Source organism: Falco punctatus (assembly GCF_963210335.1).
Source record: "Falco punctatus genome assembly, chromosome: 6".
Taxonomy (NCBI): domain Eukaryota; kingdom Metazoa; phylum Chordata; class Aves; order Falconiformes; family Falconidae; genus Falco; species Falco punctatus.
In genome coordinates, this window is record NC_137585.1 from 17,863,792 (window position 1) to 17,885,172 (window position 21,381).

At 38.1% G+C, this 21,381-nt stretch overlaps 1 protein-coding gene across 2 annotated transcripts in view; it reads right to left on the reverse strand.

Annotated features, from left to right (window-relative positions):
- Positions 1-21,381, reverse strand: part of GYS2 (glycogen synthase 2) — a 60,627-nt gene that overhangs the window by 11,133 nt on the left and 28,113 nt on the right. For both annotated transcript variants that reach the window (XM_080392668.1, XM_080392667.1), the window contains 4 exons: positions 11,763-11,907; positions 5,901-6,018; positions 5,373-5,493; positions 2,805-2,911 (listed from right to left, as the gene is read on the reverse strand). In XM_080392668.1, the coding sequence (XP_080248794.1) occupies positions 2,805-2,911; positions 5,373-5,493; positions 5,901-6,018; positions 11,763-11,907 (491 nt within the window). The remainder of the gene's footprint in view (positions 1-2,804; positions 2,912-5,372; positions 5,494-5,900; positions 6,019-11,762; positions 11,908-21,381) is intronic.

Consider the following 21,381-nt stretch of genomic DNA (forward strand, 5'->3'; position numbering starts at 1 on the left):
ACATGATCATTAACACTGGACACTAATGAAGACAGATAGGTCTCCAATTTAACTTGACCTGGTAGAAAGATGTAAGATCAAAGAGTTAAACAAATAGTGATTTTAAAGCAAGCTTCTCCATTCACTTCCTGCCCTATTTCCTAACTCAAAGACTTTTGAAAACAAGTGTTAGATTAAAGGTAGTCTACTATAAACTAGTTTGCAAACCAAAAAAAATTCCTGGAAAGCTCAGGCAATGTTTTAAGCTAATAATAAAGCCTGTGCCAGACAAATGTTATATTTTAGCTAACAAAGAACTCCAGAGAACAACTGCTCTAAATTCCAAGTGTCATTTAAATTATCCTGCCCCTAGCTGAACTAACTTGAAAGTACAGTTGGAAGTGCTGCTGCCAATAGCAAGTGAATGCCCACTTTGTGGAACTTTTTCTGCCTTTAGGATTTCTAAGAATTATACTTTGAGCTAAGACAAAACTTGTTAAATGAAATCCTAAAATTTACGGAGCTGAGAATCCTCATACCTAATTTTAGTTCTTCTCTCCTAAACATCAAACCAAATTGATCCAAAACCCAGCAAACTAGTCCCTTCGTGACTGTATTTTCACAGATTCGTTCCATGCACAATATCCAAAATTTAACCCAGATAGGATAGACTCTTTCAAAAGCAGAAGAAAGAAGGGATTTTATATCCCGGATCAACCATCATCTATTCTTTTGTAAGTGCCAACCTCTTCTTGTATTCAGTTTCTGTGGCATCTTTAAATTATGTAATACTGATACCAGGTGGTTTTATCCAGAAGCTCCAGATTATGACCATGATAACGCTGCATATAATGATGCAGAGGGTCTTTTGCTTTTCACAGAACACAGTGAGAAGAATAGCTGTAAGTAGCAGTTTTTGCATGATTTCACATCTTTAGGTTTACCTTTACTGTTACTATTATGCCCGTATTATTGAGTACCAGACAAATAACCACGTAGTAGAGATGCAACAGGAAAAAAAACAACTTTGCAATTTCATTTAATTTAAACTTTCCTAACATCCATATATTATTTATTTAATATATAACTGTTGTATTATATTCAAACATTGCATACGTTATACCAAAGACAAAGCAGAAGCCAAAAGCACTTGTTACAAGCATGGCTGTTTCTCACTGCACTCGTGGTTTTACTTTCTCATTAAAAACTCTGGCTATGTTACCCAGCTTTAGCCATCTACCGTTTAAGCCAGTTGCACAGATCCTCCACACATCCGCAGAGGGTGACAGTCCATTTCAGAGGATGATTCGCTTCTCTCATCTTAGACACTTGCTGAAGTGCTATAGGATGAAGCATCATTTGGAGTGAACCATCACTCTCCATTGGCAGTGAAGGCAGCTGAGATGCATTATTTTTAGGAAGCCAGAGTTGGACAATTAATTCCAACCTCAACATTTGTGGTACCTGTTTCCAGAGTGGTAACCAGGTAGAATGTTTCCTGTAAGTCCCAAGAAATGTTGTGTGATGACTCCAGAGATAATCTAGAGAGTAGATATATTTCTCACATCTGTCTTCTTTTCCAGATACGGCAAAGCTAAATGATTTCAATGATCCTTGTTAAACTATTTCTGTCACTGGTTTTGTGCAGGTTTAGTATCCGTTAATCAAAGACTTCAACTTGATTACTGATATCCAGAAACTGAGCCAGAGATCATCTGCTGGAGGCAGTTAATGAGATAACAAGAAAAATAGTATCCTTGTCTTACACAGTGCCTTTCATCTACAGATCTCTAAGTCATTTAGATTTCTATCATTTTATAAATATAGAACTGGCAGCAGAAAGGTTAAGCACAGTGAGACACAGGCATAAAAGCAGAAACTAGGTCTTGTGGGTTTTAGTCCCTTAGCTTAAAGACCAGCTTCCTTACTTCTGCAGCAGAATTTAACCACCCGAGCCACATGATAAGGTGCACTTTTCCATTTCCCTGCTTAGAAAATTAATGTGTAAATACATTAAATGAAATGGAATTTTTCACTGTTTTTAAACAAAATTCATCATTGATAACCCGCCACTGGTTCTGTTTATGAATTTGAACCTTCAATTTTGCAATTTCTCTCAGTTCAGAAATACCTCTCACAACGTGTGTCTTTTCCCATGTAGAATCACATAGCAGTTAAAGTGAGGTAACGGTTAAGTCTGCCCCTGCTTTGCTTTTCTGTTTGGGAAGTTGTAAAATGAAAACTGTTAAATTGAGAAGGGCTGTGACAATTTTCTCTTTACAGCTCTAAGTTTCACTGCTTGGACATGGCCATCACTTATTGTAGGCTATATAGAAAATTACAGACAATTGTTATTAACTGTTATTCTGCTGGATCAGACAGTAAAATTTCCATATTTCTAAATAAAAAGGATGTGTAATTAATTTCTGTTTCCCACCAGTGGCAGGGAAGCTCACGCTGATAAATTATTAGGCAGCCCTTATTTTGTGTGAGCTCAATGGTATGTCCAAGGGAGTACCAGAAACAGGTAGAAGACATCCAGAACACTGGATTTTCTAGAATCTTTCTCTCTGCAAAACAAGTACTATTTGCTGACTTGTTACAAAGAATGGCAAGGCAAGTTTACTAAAAATAACCTAGGATAAAAAAGATAAATATTTGCCCTTATTTATCATTCCCATCTCTTTCATCCCTACAAATACATTCTAGTTACCCACAATCCTCAATTTTAGCAGAGCAAAAAGAAAGAGCATTATTCTTCGTCAGAAACTTTTGCATGTCTCCTCAATCCACTGTACAAGGCCCTCAGTGAGAATGGCAATTACCAGAGCTGCTTCCGCACCGCTTGTCCTTTCAGGGTTTCCACATTGAAATTGTTTGTCTTTGCTGGCATGATGAAGAACACGACAACTGTAACATCAGTCTTATGAACCTACATGGACACAAGATGCAGAGAGGTGAAAAAAAAAAATCCCACTACAAGGTATCACAGCCAGCTTCAAGAATTAGTCACAGGAAAAGCCAATGCACTTTGATGGATTGTCCAGGAAGGCTCTGATCTTCTACCTCTCCTTTTAGCTATGTAGTTTTTGCCAAGTCAGACATATAGCTAAGGATAGATACAGGTAAACAGATGTCACCCAATGCCAGTTTGGGCCGTAGAGATCTTCCTGACTTCTCACGGCTTAGGATTTGAATGTAAACTGCAAAAAATAAAAATCCTACACATTTTCTCACCTGACACAAACTATGTTGGCTCAACGGAGTAAGCAATTAGTTTACTAGCTGAGGTATGACCAGCGGGGGGTGAGGGATTCCCTACAGCTGCAACTGAGCCACTTTCCGTAGCAATAGTGCCCCAAATCTATGGGCTGAAAGGGGCATGATAGCAACTGCTATCTACCTGAAACCCAGCAAAGAATCTGCCAGACACACTAAAACCTACAGGTAACTTCTTGCTCATCTCTCATATCCAACTACTGCAAAGGCAAAAAGGATAAGCTGTAAAATCTGACCCTTTACTTATAGATGGTCTCACTTGCTGGTTTCTCCTGTGCACTAACAAGTTCTGAATGCCAGGTCCATGAGGGATTCCTCACATGGAGCAGAATGAGGTTGTATTCCTGTCAACAACTATTTAAAGAAAAGCTAAGAGTGAACTCTCTTCAGGGCTGTAAAAAATAATTTACCTTGAATTGCCTCCATTCTAAACTTCAGACACACAAACATGCTATTAGTATCCATGATCTCAGATTGAGGTACAGAGAAATGTGTAAAATAATTTATGGGACATATCTATCACTGTAAGGTTCTTCCCTTTTCTCTCTTCAAGGCAGGTACAAGGTCTATCATGCTATGATCTCAACATGTATTAACAATCTGTCCCAACATTCACATTTTATTTCCAAGACATTAGTAAGGTTTTTAAGTAGAAAAGGAAAAGAACTCTATAAAATAAAATAATTCCATCCAATGCTATGCATTTTTTATGTTCAGGCACACCACTGGGACTTGTTTAAGAAGTACCATCATTAACAAATTCACAAATAATGCAGGCATTTTGCTGTTCCCCATGGAATTACCTCTTGAAATAGTTACTGAGCAAGTGTTCTTTGAAAAGCTATTCGGGTGCTGGCATTCATATTGGAACAATATCTCAATAAAGCCAGGCTCAGCTTATGGAAGAAGCAAGTGCCAGTATCTGGTTCTAGAGAACTCTGGAAAACTAGCCTGTTTCTTTTGACATCAGCCTAGCTTGTCATTGATGTCATATAAACCATCAGATAAAATCAGAGATTGCTGCAATTGTTGCTTAAGCAATTCTTTCCCTCTTATCATCTAAGACCTTCCGCATTATCAGCATTCATAGTTAACAGCCATGCTAAATACCACTACCAGGTAGCTGATGTTGCACAGCATTGCCAAACAACAAAAGTCAGTTGTCTGGCAAAGTTGTAGAAGAAATACTTAAGTTATGTGAGGCAACCTGTTGTGTCAGTGAATGGATTAATTATTTCCAGAAAGTCCACAGGCTCTAACGCTGTATTAATAGAAGGTGGCAGTAGAACAAGTGCACGTAGGGCCTTGAAAATCAATATTTTTTAGCCCAGCTAGCAATACAGCATCAAGATTTTAATCCAGGTTTTCCATATCATTGAAATGATAGAGTACAAAAGAGAGAGTCTGGGACAACAGATAATTGATTCTTGCTAGATGACTGAAAGTTATTAGCATGATTTTTATTTTAAATGTATCAGTCTTTGGGATACATCTGGAGACATTTTCAACAATCTCATTTGTAGGTGGCAAGTGCTTTGCTCTTTGCTTATGACAAGGCCCAGGTCTTATCTTCATTAAAGTATTCCACAAAGGCATATAGAAACATTGCACTCATTTTTTCACCTGAGGCAACAGAAGCGGGAGTGACTCCCCCATGCTTATTCTTCAGGCCACTGCCACACTGTGAATCTTGATGCAAGATTCCCATCCAATGTGATAATAGTACTCAAAGATGTAAAAGATCATGGTCAGGTCCTAATGAATTAAGCAGTTTCCTTAAAAAGGTATTTTTTAATTGCATCATTAAAGGATTATTTCTATTTGCCTTCTAATATGTAAACTTTCAAGGTAAATTCTTGAATCATATTTTCAGTGTTTTTCTCTAAAAAACAAGGAAGTAACCATGGATTAACTTCTTTGACTATGTAATCAATTATTTTTAAGCAGCCTGAGATCATTGTATACTCAAATGATTCAGCGAGAGAGCTTTATGAAAACTCTGAATATCCTCTAATTATTTTCCTATAAACCAGAGTATGACATAGAAATCCTTGCAGGTGACTTCCATTTGAGCATAAGCTCTATGTTATCTACATTTGAAGAAGCTTTCTTACCCTCAGCAAAAAGTTTAATCTTGATAAGGCTTCTAGAAACATATCAGCTCCTTTGTTGGAAAATTCATATCTCCCAGCAATGAAGAAAAATAAGGTCTTCTCAAGACTGAAGTCAAGGTGGCTGAAACCAAGCAAACAGAAACAAGTACGAAGTATTTCTCAAAATATAATCAAACAAAACACGCAACAGATTTCTATTCTGGAGGAACTTATTCCAAGAAAATAATGGAAGGGAGGCTTTTTTGCTTTCTTTAAATTTAGTTAACTATCTTAATCTGATAAACTGCATCTCGGGTAAAAAATGAAAAAGAATCAAGATCTTCTGCCTGGTCCCACAATCTGTTAAGCAGAGTTAGAACTGGTGTCTAAAATTCCTTTAGCTTCTGACTAAAACATCCCAGACAGATATTTGAATACATTGGTAACATTTCACCTTCTCTGTGAAGTACTTGTTAGTCTTCCTGCTTTGGTTCTTGCTTTAAATAGCATTGGACAACCATTGCTAATTTTTGAAAAGTAAAAGCATACCCATAGAAATGACCTCGAATGAACTCTTGGATCCTAGCCTTGTACATGGAATGCAAATTCTGAAACTCATGCATTGCTGAAAATTTCTTAATGTTCAAGCCATTTGGGGTGACAACATCTGGAAAAGCAGAGAAAAGGCAGAGGTAGATATCTTCAGAGTCAGAGAAATCTTTAAGGCAAGAACCAATGTGTCTTTCAGTTGTCAGTATATGAAGAGTTTATGTACTCTTATCACTCACGATAGGGAACAGCACTGTCTTAACACAATGGTCTTCCCCAGCTTGCTCCACAAAGCCATTGTATGTGGCACTCCACCATCTATAGCATTGAAGTGGCTTGGTACTATTTTGACCTGTACTCAAGCATAGACCCTACTGGACAGTGAGGTCTCCACATGCCCTTCCGTCCCATCAAGACTTAAGTAATGTCTCCATTTAGCCATACTTTTTTTTTTTTTTTTCTCAGTATGTCCCTTACCTCTTTTATTCTTGATACCACTGTTGCCTGCTTTATCACTACAGATTGAAAACTCTTGAAAGCAGAAACTGTGCTGCACTATGCACTTGTTTACAGCATGGCGCAAGAGAAGTCTGTTCTGTTAAAACTTCTGAGGATTTACCAGAAAAGGGAGAATATAAGAAACAGTTTTTAAAAGACCTTTCAGTAGTTTGTTGGATTTCCGCTAAAAATAACCACAGAATAGTATGCTTTACACTTATGGCTACTCTCCTCAAAGATTCCAAAGCATTTTACAATTAAAATTTGTTCATTTCCAGTATCTTCTAAGGTAGAGTCGCAGGATATACATAGAAGATAGACATAGTATGTTCCAGCCAACACTGAAATTCAGTCTCTCTTCACCTTTCTGGTAGAGCACAGCACCTATTTAAAGGCTTGCCCTAAACTGAGCTGAAGTAAAAGGAAAGAAACCTGTTTTGAGTTGGCTTGTGGAAGTCATGTATGGAAACAAAAGCGGAGGCCAGTTCCCCAACAGATGTATTTCATAGTAACACAACTGACTTAAACAGACCCATACTAATTTGTGACACCAGAGATTCTTTAAATACAAAGAAACTTCAAAGCAGCAAGGAGCGCTAATTATTAGAGGATACACTGGTGCCAATTTCATGCTTATTCTCTTGGCAAGTGTCATTAGGTGTCTAGTAATCGTTAACTGTGTTTAAAAGTTCTATGCATCATCCAAAGGACCTTCAGTAAGATCTAATTCCCTACCACACATGGTTCACACAAACAAAACAGTATCTCCTTTGATCTCAGTGCCCATGGTTAACTCCACACACACATCAGGGTTACTGATGGGAGTACAGTCTCTTCCTTGCCAGCGATACAGGACTTGAATGTTAGTTCTACTGTGATTTTTCAGTCAAGGACGCCTGACATTCAGGGTTTCTTGTCCCTTCTCCCAAAAGCAAAGGTTTGCATGTCTAGCATTAAGCATCAGACTTGATAAAAAACTGTCTCTTATTTCTGGAGATACAGAGATGTCTTTAAAACATCTATGGTTCCTTTGGCCGATTACTGTCGTGGTTTAACCCTGGCTGGCAACCAAGCCCCACACAGCCACTTTCTCACTCCCTTCTCACACAGAGGGATGGGAAGAAGAATCAGAAAGGAATGTAAAAGTCAAGGGTTGAGATAAGAATTAATAGATAAAGCAAAAGCCGTGCATGCAAGCAAAGCAAAACAAGGGATTAATTCACTACTTCCCACTGGCAGGCAGGTGTTCGGCCATCCCCAGGAAAGCCGGGCTCCATCATGGGTAGAGGTTACTCGGGAAGACAAATGCCATAATGTTGGATGTCGCCCCCTTCCTTCTTCTTCCCCCAGCTTATATACCCAGCATGATGTTGTATGGTATGGAATATCCCTTTGGCCAGCTTGGGTCACCTGTCCTGGCTGTGTCCCCTTCCAATTTCCCATGCCCCTCCAGCCCTCTTGCTAGCAGGGCCTGAGAAACCAAAAAGTCCTTGACTTAGTATAAATATCACCCAACAACAACCAAAACCATCCGTGTCCTATCAACAATATTCTCGCACCAAATCCAAAACGCAGAGCTACAGCAGCTACTAAGAATAAAATTATCCCAGCTGAAACCAGGACAATTACATATCAGGATGATCTTAAAAGTAGTACAATCAGTTCTCCATATGCTGTCCTGTACATGTGCCTGACATTTTTCATGCAAATGCCACAGCCATTTCTAATGACCTCCTTGAAATTTACAGTCTGCTTTAGCAGTGTATGTATTCCCCTGCCAGGTAAGAGATCCCTGATTAATATTTATCTTGTAAAGTGCTTTTAGATTTTCGAGGTTAAACAGCAGTAGATAAAAAGAATACATTTATTAGTAACCATGAAATACCAAAAATTTCAATTGACCTGTCTTGAAGTACCACACTTGAAACTAAAGACCAGCCTTTACCAGAAAATCAGAAATCTTTACTTGAGAGGTACTTCAGATTTGGTTCTCAGTGGCAAGAAAGGAGAATTGAATTCATGTCTTCTGCTACCTAGCCCTAGGACCAGCTCTGCACAAAGACCTATGTGGCCTCATGTGAGTGGGGGATCACCAGAGCAGAAACATCCTCCTCCATTTCTCTTTGTCTTTACCAAAAACATACCTTCTCCTTCCTCTGACCTGCTTCTTGTTCAGCGTGGAGGAATCGGCTCATGCAGGACATAGCTTTGAGACTGCAACCATTTAAAGTTCTTCCTAATAAAGTAAGAAGCCCTGACTGGGTATTTCTGGCCAGTTTCCATCCACTCTTTCAGATGTATTTATCAGGGAGTTTTGGACACTCTTCATCATCATCAGCCTGTATATAACCTACTCCCATATTCTTTGATTCAACAGCAGCGTCTTTTACCCTTTCATCAGGATTGGGGCTCGATTCATCTCTTATTTAAGCCTTTGAGATACCGAACAGATGTGGTGGTCCAAAGCATCCAGTTTACTATTTCTGCTCAACATAAAATAATATTTTGAATATGAGCGATGCAACGTGCCCTTGCCCCAGGGAAGAAGTAAAGGAAGAGAGCTTTGCTCCTATTTTAAGTGGTTTGATTTTTTTGTTGTTTAATGAATGAATGGCATTTGTGTTTTAAAACTGACCAAAGTAGGTCAAATCAGAATACTTTGACTTCCATATTTATAGGAAAGAAATTTTCATTAATTTGTGTAATGATAGCACAGTATGATGTTTTCTGTTGATAAATCACTAAGATTCAGGGTTGACTCATACTTTTTCAGTTTGCTTCTATCATCTTGATGAAATATATACAGATACAAAGTCTAGATCTAGGTCTTAAACAATACTTCAGTCTCTTGAAATTTTGATTCAAAGTCTTCTCTACTACTACTGAGAAATACATTTCATATATGAATGAAAATATTAGAAATCCCATAATATCAGTTTTCACATCACAGGAATATAATTTATGATCACTGACAGAATATTGCATGATATGTCAAAGAAAACAGGTTCAGCATTAGATACTTAAGCTTTTGATAAATATGGTTTGATAAATTATTGATCAAATAACAGCAGCAAGTGAAATCAGTATAATGCAAGCAGTCATTCTGCCAAGTTTAGACTGGTAAACTGGTCTTTGTCCTGGTGCAAAATCTTTCTATGCAGTCATGTCGAATGAATTTTAAAAGGTCTTTTCCAAATGATGAGATTTATAATTTGAATTATAATCCAAGTATAATCCAAGTTTAATAATGAGAAAACAGAGACTGCACTACTTACTACATTTCCTCAGTTATTATTAGTTAACAACTCTGTTACAAAGTTTACTTCTGTGTATATATATATTACTTCAGTTTACATCTGAATAAATTCAAATGTAAATTAAAGTTAATTGTGCCAATTCAACATCCCCCTTTTAAAAGTTTATTTTCAAAGTGGGTCAAGAAGTGTACACATTCTTTCAATATTCACATTCCTTTGCAGAATTCAAGCTTAATGATCTACTGAAGGATCGCTGACCTTTCTGAACAGCCAATGTCTAAGTTGGTTTCACAACTTAAGAATAGATAGTATGAGAATAGATTCCTACACAGTTTATTTGTGGGCTAAGATTCAAAGAAACTATTACTTATTCCCATCAGAACATATTTTCACTCCTAAGTGTCTCCTAGGATTTGGGGTATCAGTTTCTATGGAATTTTTTCCTAGCTCTGTCAACACGAAGCATGATATGTATCACAAACTTTTAAATCCAAACATTAAATATATTTACTTAGTTTCTTTAAAGTTGCAAGAATAATAAAAAAAAGCTCAAGCCTGTGAATCTCTGCATGGAATTCCCTTCAGCTTCAACTGAAATTCTATCTGTGAGCAGTCCACAGCTTTTCTCTCCCAAATTAAACTGGATCCAGACCCATTTCAGTTTCCTAAAATGCCAAAACATAAACTAAGATTTTCAAGAGTAGCTGTTGTGGGCAGAAACTTCATGCCAATATAAAACAGCTTCAAAACGCTGGTTTTCAGAGGTCAAGTGCTCTGCACTTTGTAAAAAACAAGGCCTTTCAGAGATATCCCAGATTAGATGAGTGAACACTTAAACTACTTCTAAGAGATAGCTGTCATGTTTAACATAAAAAGGAAAAAATCTTCTAAATTCATCATCCTATTAACAGTTAGTCAGGAATGAGTCAAAGGATCCAATGGGGAACTCTCTTATCCTGATGCATGAACCATGATTTGAGTTGAAGTACTGAAGTTAACAAGGATAACTGCCCCAAAGTATTATTAGCACTGTGATTTACCTTAAAAAAAACTACAAAGAATAAGCAAACGAAAAAAAAACCAAAGCCATTTGAGCATTATTATACTTAAAATAACCAACTAAGATGTGTACATACCTGCTAAACAGTCTCAAAACTTTTGTGCATTTTTGCCCCCATGATGCTTACCTGCAGGTGGAGTATTTTCGCTTGTCCTTATAAAGCACTGTGCTGATTTAAAAAGAACTTTAATAACGTATCGCACTGGGATCATGACCTTATTCAAATGCCATGCATGGAACAACAAGATTTGTTGGTAAGTTCCATATTTTATGAGACTAATGCAAAGGGAAAAATCAGACAAACTGTTGGGCACATATCTTGACTATTTTTTTCAAATGGCACTGGTTGGTCTAATAGAAAATATATCTGTCTATGCAACTTATCATGGTTAGGTCCTAAGATCATGATGACCACAACCACACTGCTACTCCTAGTTGTGAGAGATAGAGTGAAACAAAACGTATTGATTTACAGCTTGTTTTTTGCCTTCTCATTTCTTTTTAAGAGATTAAATATTAAGAAAGCATTAGCACTGGAAAGTAAAACTCATCTAACATTCTGTTTTGCATATGAAACTTCTTGCTACATTTCTAAAAGAATCTATCACTCACCTCTAGCAAAGCAACAAATCTTACACCATAAAAGCTGATGAAGTGTATTACAAAGGTTCCAGCTTCTGCTTTCATCAGTTGACCAGACTATATCACCATCACTGGAAACCCTGCTACTGACAAAACTCCTGAAGCTGAGATGTCCTGGCAAAGAAAGCCTAACATCCGTGGAGTTAAACTAAGGCTCTCCTGAAATGGTACTGAAAGCAGTTAAGAAATGGTGCCAAACTTGATTTCTCCTGGAATACATATACTACTAGTTTCAAGTGATACTATCTGCACTTTGGAAAATTTGTTATTGTCTGTAGTGTAGCCAGACATACCTATGTATGTACCCTTGCTCTTCATGTTTGTATACCTTTCTCTGTTATTCTCATTCAGTCTAAGGAGATGTAGGAACTCAGAGAAAATGTAAGAAAACAAATCAGGTCTTACCAGGATTTCTTTTAAGCATATGTTCTGCTTCCACAGCTGTTATCTGTGAGACTGTGGTGAACACATGGGCACAATGTACAGAGGCCCGTTCCATACAGTACCGATGGTAAATCTGTCTCTCTCCTGCTTCCTTGTCAATGTCAAACTGTTAAATAATAAAACAAACAAACACACACCTGTGTGATATGCTTATCAGACTTATCACCACAAAGGTCTGTTGCGTTAAGCTTGATTTCCCCAGGGAATAAGAATCATGTGATTATGCTGCTGGTTTGTCTTTCTAGGTTTTGAACCATTTTATCAGCCTCAAAGAGTTTGAAGGAGCAAGAGATGTCTCAGTTCCTGCATGTTTGTGAAAAAATGGCAGTTCTGCAGTGGAAGGAGGTCTAGATTAATGATCCCATGAAAGGTAAGGATCTATGCTATTTGACCTGCTGGCTGGCAATACGTCATGCTGCGTCTTGCCTGGGCTTGTTGGAAAACTAGAGAGCAGGGAAGTTGCTGGTAACTGAAGGTATAGGGGAAAAAAGGAAAAATGAATGGGGATAGGAAAGAACCTGGGGACTGGGTAGAATGGTGGGAATCATGGGTAGGTAAGAGAGAAATGAAGTTGTGGTGGGGAGGTGGGATGTAAGGACTCAGTCACAAATCCTGAGGGAACAAAGAAAAATAGAAAATGAGAAATTTTCTGATATTTAGTGATGTTCTTCCTCCAACTCCACCATTTTTTTGCTGTTCCTTTTACTTCAATTTGAACTCCATTAATTTCTAGAAGAAGGTGTAAGTTGAGCTGCTAGGTAAGACCATCTCAAATACCAACATACTTCTAAATCACTCTTAATCCTTGCAGCTACCCTTTTTTTTTAACTGAGCTTGTGCTATCCTGATGGGAAGAAAATGCACTACACCTATTGAGCCCATGCTTAAAAGTTCGAACGTCCACTAATGAAGTCCACTGAAAAAATCACTAAAGTGTAGTCTAAGAAAGAATAATGTCTATGGGATGTCAGTGATTACAATTAAATTACCATCCTCTCAGCTTTACATGATGTTTCACCTCTGGGAACAGAAATACTGGCCTCCTAAGGTCAACAGCATGGGCACCAAATAGACCGTGTGAGTTACATGGAGAATGACAGTGACTCTCAACAAGCTCTGTCATTATCACTGCCTAATGCTAGATGCACAGTCTGATTTTGATTGCATTTGAGCCTGTAACCTCATTGACCATAACAGATTTAACCATTATGATAAGCTTTGCAGACAGCACTTTCTATAGTTAGGACTATCTGACCTTTGCCACAGCTAGTTGCCTTTAGTACTTTAGAACTTAGTCAGAAGTAAAGCTATTTAGACTGACTTTTCATGCCAAGCCCATGTTTAATGTTAGTATAAAACATATTTTAAGAAATTTCAGCAATTGTAAACCATTTCAGGGAACAAGATTTAAGCAAATATTTTTTTTTACCTACATAAGTGTGTGTGTATGTATATATATATCTTACAACCATTTTGCTAAGAAACTAAAGTTCCTCTATCCACTGAGCACTCTAATTTTACAGTGGTGCTACACTGTTGGTGGGAAAGTGGCTCCCACTATATTCATTGAAAATGCTACCCTAATGTGACCAAAAAATGAGTCTTGAAAAATCTCAGCTGAAAAGTTCTAGAGAAACTCGATGCTTTCTTTTGGTACTGATGATCCTGTATGTCAAGAGTTTTTAAGCTTGCCAAAGAGATGTTTAGAAAAGCTAGGAAATATTTTTTACTACATAATATGCCAATCATTCTGATACCATTTTTCAGTTATATCATCATATGTCATATTTTATGCATTCCCCATGTGAACCTTGGTGCATAAATGCAACCATGTCAAAGATCTTTTCTCTAGAACATACAACTTGTTTGTCACAGACGTTGAACGGTAGAAAAAGCAAAGGGCAGGAGGGTAGAGGAAGAAGAAAATAAAGGTGCAATAATTTGACTCAGAGTTCCACAGATCTCTAGCATAATGCTTTGCTTACTCTAAACCGATTCACATGCAGTTCTTAGCTGCGTATTCCTCCTTTAATGGGAGAGTACCTTAATATCTTTGAATCTGATCTGTTGAAGTGTTGAGCATTCACATTTACATCTGAAATCCACTCGAGTACTTTGCACTGCTAACTCTGATAAAAACTCCCCTAAAAAAATGCTCATGATATATCTAACTCCCTTCATGTAAGTGTGGTGAACTAATTAACTAATGTTTCATAGATACCACTGATGAATACTGCAAAACAGCTGTAAAGAAAATCACAGATATGATCTTCAGAGCAGAAATCTTAATTACATATTGTAAACAGGGTAGGAAGACACATATCGAACAATAACAAAACCAAAAATCATTATGATTGTTCAACCATTCTATGCACCAAAGATATAAAATGGAACAGGTCTTTAGCATGCTGGGCAGACACACAAATGGATGAGGTACCACTGCACAGTCAAAACTATGCAATTTTTTTCAAATACATCTGACTGTGTTAAAAATAATGTTTAAATTGCAAACAGCAATCTTGATGAATTGTAAATAAAAACAGCAGGCCAAATTTTAAAAGCTTTTTGTTCTCTTTTCCCTTTCTTACCAAGAAAGGGATCTTTACAAAATGTTATTAAAAACTAGATTTGGGGCATGTTCATTAACTGTAGATCGACACTCCCTGGGAGAAAGGTTCATAATAGGACTGTTCAAAGCATTATGGCTTATTTCTTCCTAGTTTTTATTTTTTTGATTGCATGAAGGCATTTTTTACATTTAACACATACACATATTGATGTTTACTTCTTCATTGTTATTAATTTTTTCATCTTCTGGAAACGGGGAAGATTTTATTTCGCACATGCTTGCATGACTTCTGGCGCACTTTTTCAAAGGTACACAATTCCATGTCTGTTAGTAAGTATAAACCAAGGTCACAGACTTCTCACATTTCATTTGCTCTCGCTCTCCAGCAATTTCCTCCACCAATTGGTAAAGGAAGATCCTGACCTTTGACGTCACTTAGTGTGGAGTAAGAACCCTCATTGTGCACTTCTGAGCAGGCCAGATGAGTGACTTCAGAAAATAAGCCTTAGACAAGTTGAAGGGCAGGTTAAATGGAACTTAATTAATGAGACTGTGCAGGAGACAAAATTAGTCCACACGGTGCTGCGCAAAGACAGCTGAGCTTGCTCCGACAGCATTGGCTCCAGAATTAGAAGCAACATGGGGCCTGGCACTGTATTGAGCCGATATGCTGCAATGAAGCAGAACACCAGTGCAGTTTGCTCTTCACCCCCAAGCCAATGTTTCTGCTCAGCAATCAGCTCTGCAGTCTGAATGCTTGACTGCTCTAGATCAGGCACCTGTGAACTATGTTCCACAGGACTCACATTCAGCAAGAGCAAAGCCAAACCTCTGTGAAGTGCGTCATGCTAACTTTTGTTTGTTTGCTGTTATCAGCAAATGGGAACACTAGCAAAGCCACAAATCAAAGCTGCGCTCAGGGGAAAAAAACAGTTGAAGTCAGATTAACTGTTTATAGAATCATTGAGTTTGGAAAAGACCCTTAAGATCATTGAGTCCAGCTGTTTCTTCCCTCAATGACTTTAAAAGACTAACAACTTCAATATCCATTTCCCTGTGAATATTCCACTGCTGTTCCCGGTGAGAATCCCCTCCTACTCTGACTTAGAGACCAAGCAGATTATAAAAATTTATATGATGGCAAGGATTATAGGGGAAAATGTCTCCCTTATAAGGCTGCTCTAATTTCAAAGCAAACCAGGAAGACATTCTGCAGGCATAATGCTTTGGAGTAAAACTTGCATTTGCTGCAATGCAATTCTGAGGCAATTTCAGCTTATTTCTGTCCTTTTTATGGATCCATTTGAAGAGTATAACATGTCTTAAAATTTGTCACATTAGGGGGCACAGTAGGTAATCACTGAGCCTCCCAGCATGATATTCTGTTTAACACCGCTAAGATGATCTTGGAATGCAAAAAGAACATCAAGCAGTTGTGGGATACTGGTGTTACGTTTCTCTTGGAAACAGAGAACAGTCGCTGAAGTAATGAATCCGAATCAGACGTTCCTACTTCAAAATGACAGACAAATTGCAAACTATTTACAACAGAACAAGAAGAATCATTTGGGAGTGGAAAAAAGAGAGGAAAGACTATACTAACTATGCAAGTACTTTTCTGAAAGACAGAAAAATTACTTGTCAGAGTCTGCACACATGCTCTAGATACCGATACTAAACTATGCTTTCATAAGGGGAAAAAAAAAAAAAAAAAAAAAAGGATGATGAAAGCCAATGGAAGTTAAACCAAGAAAAATTCAAACCAGAATTACAGTATGTAGTTCGATAATGAATAACTGCAACACCTCTGCATAAATAACATAGAATCCCTTCACCATCTGAACCCTACCTCAAGGGTCAATGTTTTTGTAAGTAGTTTGTATCTCAAATAAAAGGTATAGGTTTGATGCATAGCTTTGCCATGCCAAAAAGGAACAAAATTTACACTTCCTGGCTTAAGTCAGATTTCCATTAGCTGCTCTACTAACAAAGCGGATCAGCTTTGCATAACAGTGAGCTCAGTGACAGTCTTGACAACACTGTACTAAGTGGAACGAGAGCTTGTGCTCCTATGTTGTCAACATAAAAGCTCTTGACTGTTCATTTTCATTGGGATTTTTAGCACTTTTCATTTTAGACTTCTTGTGACAGAATTCTCCACCACTTTGCAAACTGGATTCAGCTGCACTTGTATGAACAGAATGTAAAATGTTGCTAGGTCTAAATAAAAGAGTAACACATTGGCAGAGCAACCTTATATAAGGAAAAAGGCAATAAAGAATGAAACTAATATTTTTTCTTCTCTTTAGAGCATTTTTTCCATTATAAATCCATGATTTTTCCATTATAACTCAGTGATTTTTAAGTAATAAGTATCTAGAGGTTGAAACCTAAAAACTTCTTCATTATGCCAGTTCCACAAAAGCATTTCAGATTGTCACCTCTCAGAGGAAATTCCAGATTAGACCATTTGCCAAAAAGGCTGTTCCAAATACAGCTTTCTATTCACCTATGAACTAGCCTGGACCATCAGCGTGTCTCAGTCAATTTATGAAAGGTGTTGGTCTATTTAAAACCCTATAGGGATGAAATGAAACCAAAAAAAAAAAACCCAACTAACAAAAGTAGAATAAAATTAAAAGAAAACAACCCCACCTAAATAAGTCAGTCCTCTTAAACAATTGGGAAAGGAATAAAAGTTTAACATTCTTGATCTTCAGCTGAGAAGTCAGTTCTTCCTGAAGAGAAAAAGGTTCCACAAGCTCAGAACTTTTTTCACAGACCTTCCTGTCTTCTGGATTAGCTACTTCGGTTCAGTTTATCTTGGCAACAAATACAACCTGACTGTCACTGCTGCAAAAGCTACAGTGGACATGGGGACACTGGGGAAAAAAATGCATTGCTGGTTGGACTATTTAGTTCTATAAAACTTCTTCGACTTCTGTTAGGTATTAAGCTCATAACATACTCTGCTTGTTATTGAAATTAGGGCATCGACATTGGAAGAGTTCAACCCAGTAAACCAGAGTTAGCAGTCCCTGACCCAGCCGTTTACCCGGAGTTCTTCAGATGCTTAAAAGTAGATAAAACTATCACACGCTGCCTGTTACCATGCAAGTCACCTTCTGTTTTGTTCTTTTTGTTTTTCCTCCCTTCCTTCCTCCAGTATCAGAGTGAATTAAATGTGAATTGAAGAACTAAACCACACACTGAACAGCTGTTACATGGTTATGGCCACAGGGTTCCTTAGCTCAGACATAGCTCATCTGTTGTTTGCTACACGCTGCTGAGGACACAGCAGTGTTACCTCTGGCACTCACTGTGCTCCTGTGCACACTGTTAAGGGTTTAACACCCAGGTTTCCACTGGAGCAAGAGGCAGCTAAATTTCTCCCGAGTTAAGGCTGTAAGAATATAGTAATTGTATAATCTCATATGCTGTATAAGAACCAAGATCCTGTCTCTGATAGAGGCAAAGAGCAGATGGCTCGGGAGGAGGTCAGGAATCAGAGAGTATTACAGTCTTACATCCATAGTGCACCCTCCTATCTTCCAGCAACCTACAGCTCAAATCTGCTAGGTTGATTAGCTTTTCAGTCCCCCAGAAAATTTCCTCTTAGAGCTTACAGGCTGACACATGCCCTCAGTTCATGAAACAAAGACTTTTGGTAGCCTACAGTTAAGGCCTCTATGTGATTTAGGGAGTCTGTAAAGAATCATGCATCACACTGTGGCAACCCTTCACTAAGTCATTCTTACCTTTTCCCCAAAAGACTAGTAAGGCTGAAGGTCAAGTTTTCATGGGTCCAGTGTTTATGAGGCCTATCAGAAGACCATGACCTTCCTTTCCAGTTTTACCACCTGACAGGGGCTGGTGACATTGTTCACAGAAGTGCTAGCAAAACTATCAGCCACCCTGCGCTGCACAGCCCTTTGCCTGATCATTGATACTGACCTTCACTCCAAATAGGTTTGGATTTGGGTCAAAGTATTCTCTGGTGTAAAGCTACTGACCTCGTTGGCTTACTTCAGAGAATACATTTGTACCCTCTATACTTGTGCCAATTGGCACCTATTGAGCTTTGCTAGGAAGGTGAATTAAAGTGGCATTTCCAACTTGGAATCCAGAGAAAGAAAGAAAATCTCAGTATTCCTTTATATTTTTTAAAGGGATCTTTCAACTCATTTCGTATCTTCTGATCCTGCTTATCTACAGGAGTGGTTTGACACTGAAGTGGAAGAGTGTCACACCGTGTGGCCAGCAGGTACACATGGATGCACATGTGTGTGCAGAGCAGGCAGGGCTGATGGACAGTGGAGGACCTGAGAGCGTGCTAGCCTCGGGGCTAACAGGAAACATTATAGGGAGGAACAACGCACTGGTCACACACCCCCAGGGCACTATGAAGGAGAAAAAGGACTGTGAAGATGCCAGGTAAATATCTTATCAGTCATCAAACAATCATGTTGTGGCTTTGCCTGTGGATCCCGTTGTTAAAACCTTCAACATCACAGGAAAGCACCTGGCCTCAGAGAGCTGAGTAGAGCTCTCTCTAGCAGGTGTTCTAAGCCAGCTTTTTGTGGACTGTGTTGGGGGCTAGAAAAGAGAACATGAGGTTTCCTCTTCTCTGTAGGAGCTCTACATGCCTGATTGCCTCTAAGCACAATTAGGCCATACCCTTTCCTTTTGCACCGCAACCATTTTTCTGTGATATCTGGCACAGCACATAACTACAGTTGCATCTTTCCCACCTATCTCAGCTGCTGTGCTTAAAGCTGGTGGAAATTGTGTTCTAACCATAAAATCAGGATCAGGAGAGAACTTGAAGTCAATTATTATTATGCTTTAAAGGAAGAAAAATATGCAATAGCACTGCAACAGGGAAATTAGCTTTTGTACTTTGGGGTGGGAGGTGATGACATGCCCTAAAAACATATTGTCTCATCCAGAGACTAAACATTAGGAAGCCCTGGAGAATCTTCTTCACTGGAAAAACTGGTTGTTTGACCTGAATAGTTTACTATCAGAAGACAGCAATGAGAATAGCCTCTGAAGTCTTAGCTATATGTATAATTTAATTACTGTACTCTACATCAACCTTTCATGTTTCTCAACTGACTTTTGGGCCAAGTTGAACTTTTTAGAGCCAAAAGGAGCCTCATTAAGGTATCTGGTCTCTTTACTAAAAGTTAACTTTGTCAGGAAGAGCTTTAGTACCCTGTAAGTACGTCAAACAGTAGTATAACAGCTTGGCATCGTTTCCTCTATTAACACTTCTAAATGTCAATCTCTCCCCAGGGGGCATAAAGCATTATGGTCTAGAAATCCGTAAGTTTCCTCCCTTATTTACACCACTTCATTATTATACTTACAACTAATAAATGTTTCATTTCAAATATTAGAATAAAATCTGAATATAGTTTTCTGTATTTGTGACATAGCTGATAGGTACCAATATGACTTGTGAAGCTTTGCAGAAGGATGGACAGTACCTGATCACATGAAGTTGGCCGTGTCATGTATGAACAGTAAAAATTATATTAATAATATGACTAGATTATAAGTATATTAAAAAATCTGTACATCTGCTCTGATTTAAGATCATTAATTTTTCTTTTGAGTACACAAACAAGGGTGAGGCCCCCAAAGTTACGAAGAGAAGAAAAAGTTGCTTTTTATAAAAGCAGACTATTTTGCCTGACTACTTAGATCACCAAATAAACCAAAATACCAAACAAACCAAAATTTTTTAGAATTTCCTTTAAAAAAGGAAGGCAAGGCTTTGACATAGTATTTTTAACATCAGTTTGTAAAACAGTCAACATCCTTTTTTGTTTTTTAAACTCTAATTTCTTATTCTAAATGCCCTCCCCAGCCCCCCCTTTTTTTTTTTTTTAACTATAGCCTCCCTACTAGCGAATTACATCTAAGGTGGCAAGGGCAAATAAAGTTACTGCTGAAAAGTCCCCACTTTCTCAAGTGTGAAACCTGAAACCATATGGTTTCAGTTCTTTCAATCTAGCTCTCTCCAGAGAAAAACAATTTAATGTGACTTTAAAGCTAGATTTTGCATATATACACATAAGATTAATATGGGGGGAGTAGGAATATCCAGATTTCTAGACTGCATGACTGGGTTATTCATGCTGCCTCATTAATGCACCTGACAAACATACCTAAATTAGTAGACTAGTTTTCCTGGGTGATAGATGGGGACAGATCTTTCAGATGGCAATTTGAGGATGCTTGCCTTACACTGCCCTCTTCACAATCAGTGTAACTCCACTGATGATACAGGGAGCCTAGGAGAAATAACCACCTATTATTACCACAATTATCTCATATTGGGCAGAGAGAATTCCCCCTAAACACTACCATGTGCAACCTTTACGCATACAAGTAAATGAGGAGAGGCAGTCTTTTACTGTTAGTGTGTTCAGTAGATTCAGTAGTTGCTTTTGGTGGGAAAGAAAAAAAAAAAAAAGTGGAGTAAGATGACTTAGGAGTAAGAATGACTCTTTCCTTGAAGTACAAGGGAATGGCAATCTATTCTTTGCTTTTGAATAAGGCCAGTAACACACTTCTACTTGGGCCTTAGCTTTGGATGACACTGTTCCACAGTGTGTCAAGCTTCAAACATCCAACTGAAAATTGCCAACAATTTTCTTCACTGATTTTAGCCAAGGAAATGCATGGACAGTGAACAAGGCAATTATTTTAGCCTTTTAACTACCTGTACCCTCAGTAAGTGCTGGAATGCAAAAAGGTCTTGAACTCAGTTTGTCTGTAACTATACTAGAAATCCCAGATCATGTAATGTACCTCTGCTGAAAGCAGGGCTAAAGACATCTGGGCCCTTGAAACGTTGGTTTCTGTTATGCTTGGAGTGGAAAGAGAACAATGAAACCCAAAACCACTAGACAGTTTACAAAAATTCCAAGAAACAGATGTAGGTTGTTTGAACCCAGAAAATACTTCCTACATCTGCCAGTTAGAAATTAAGCCTAAACC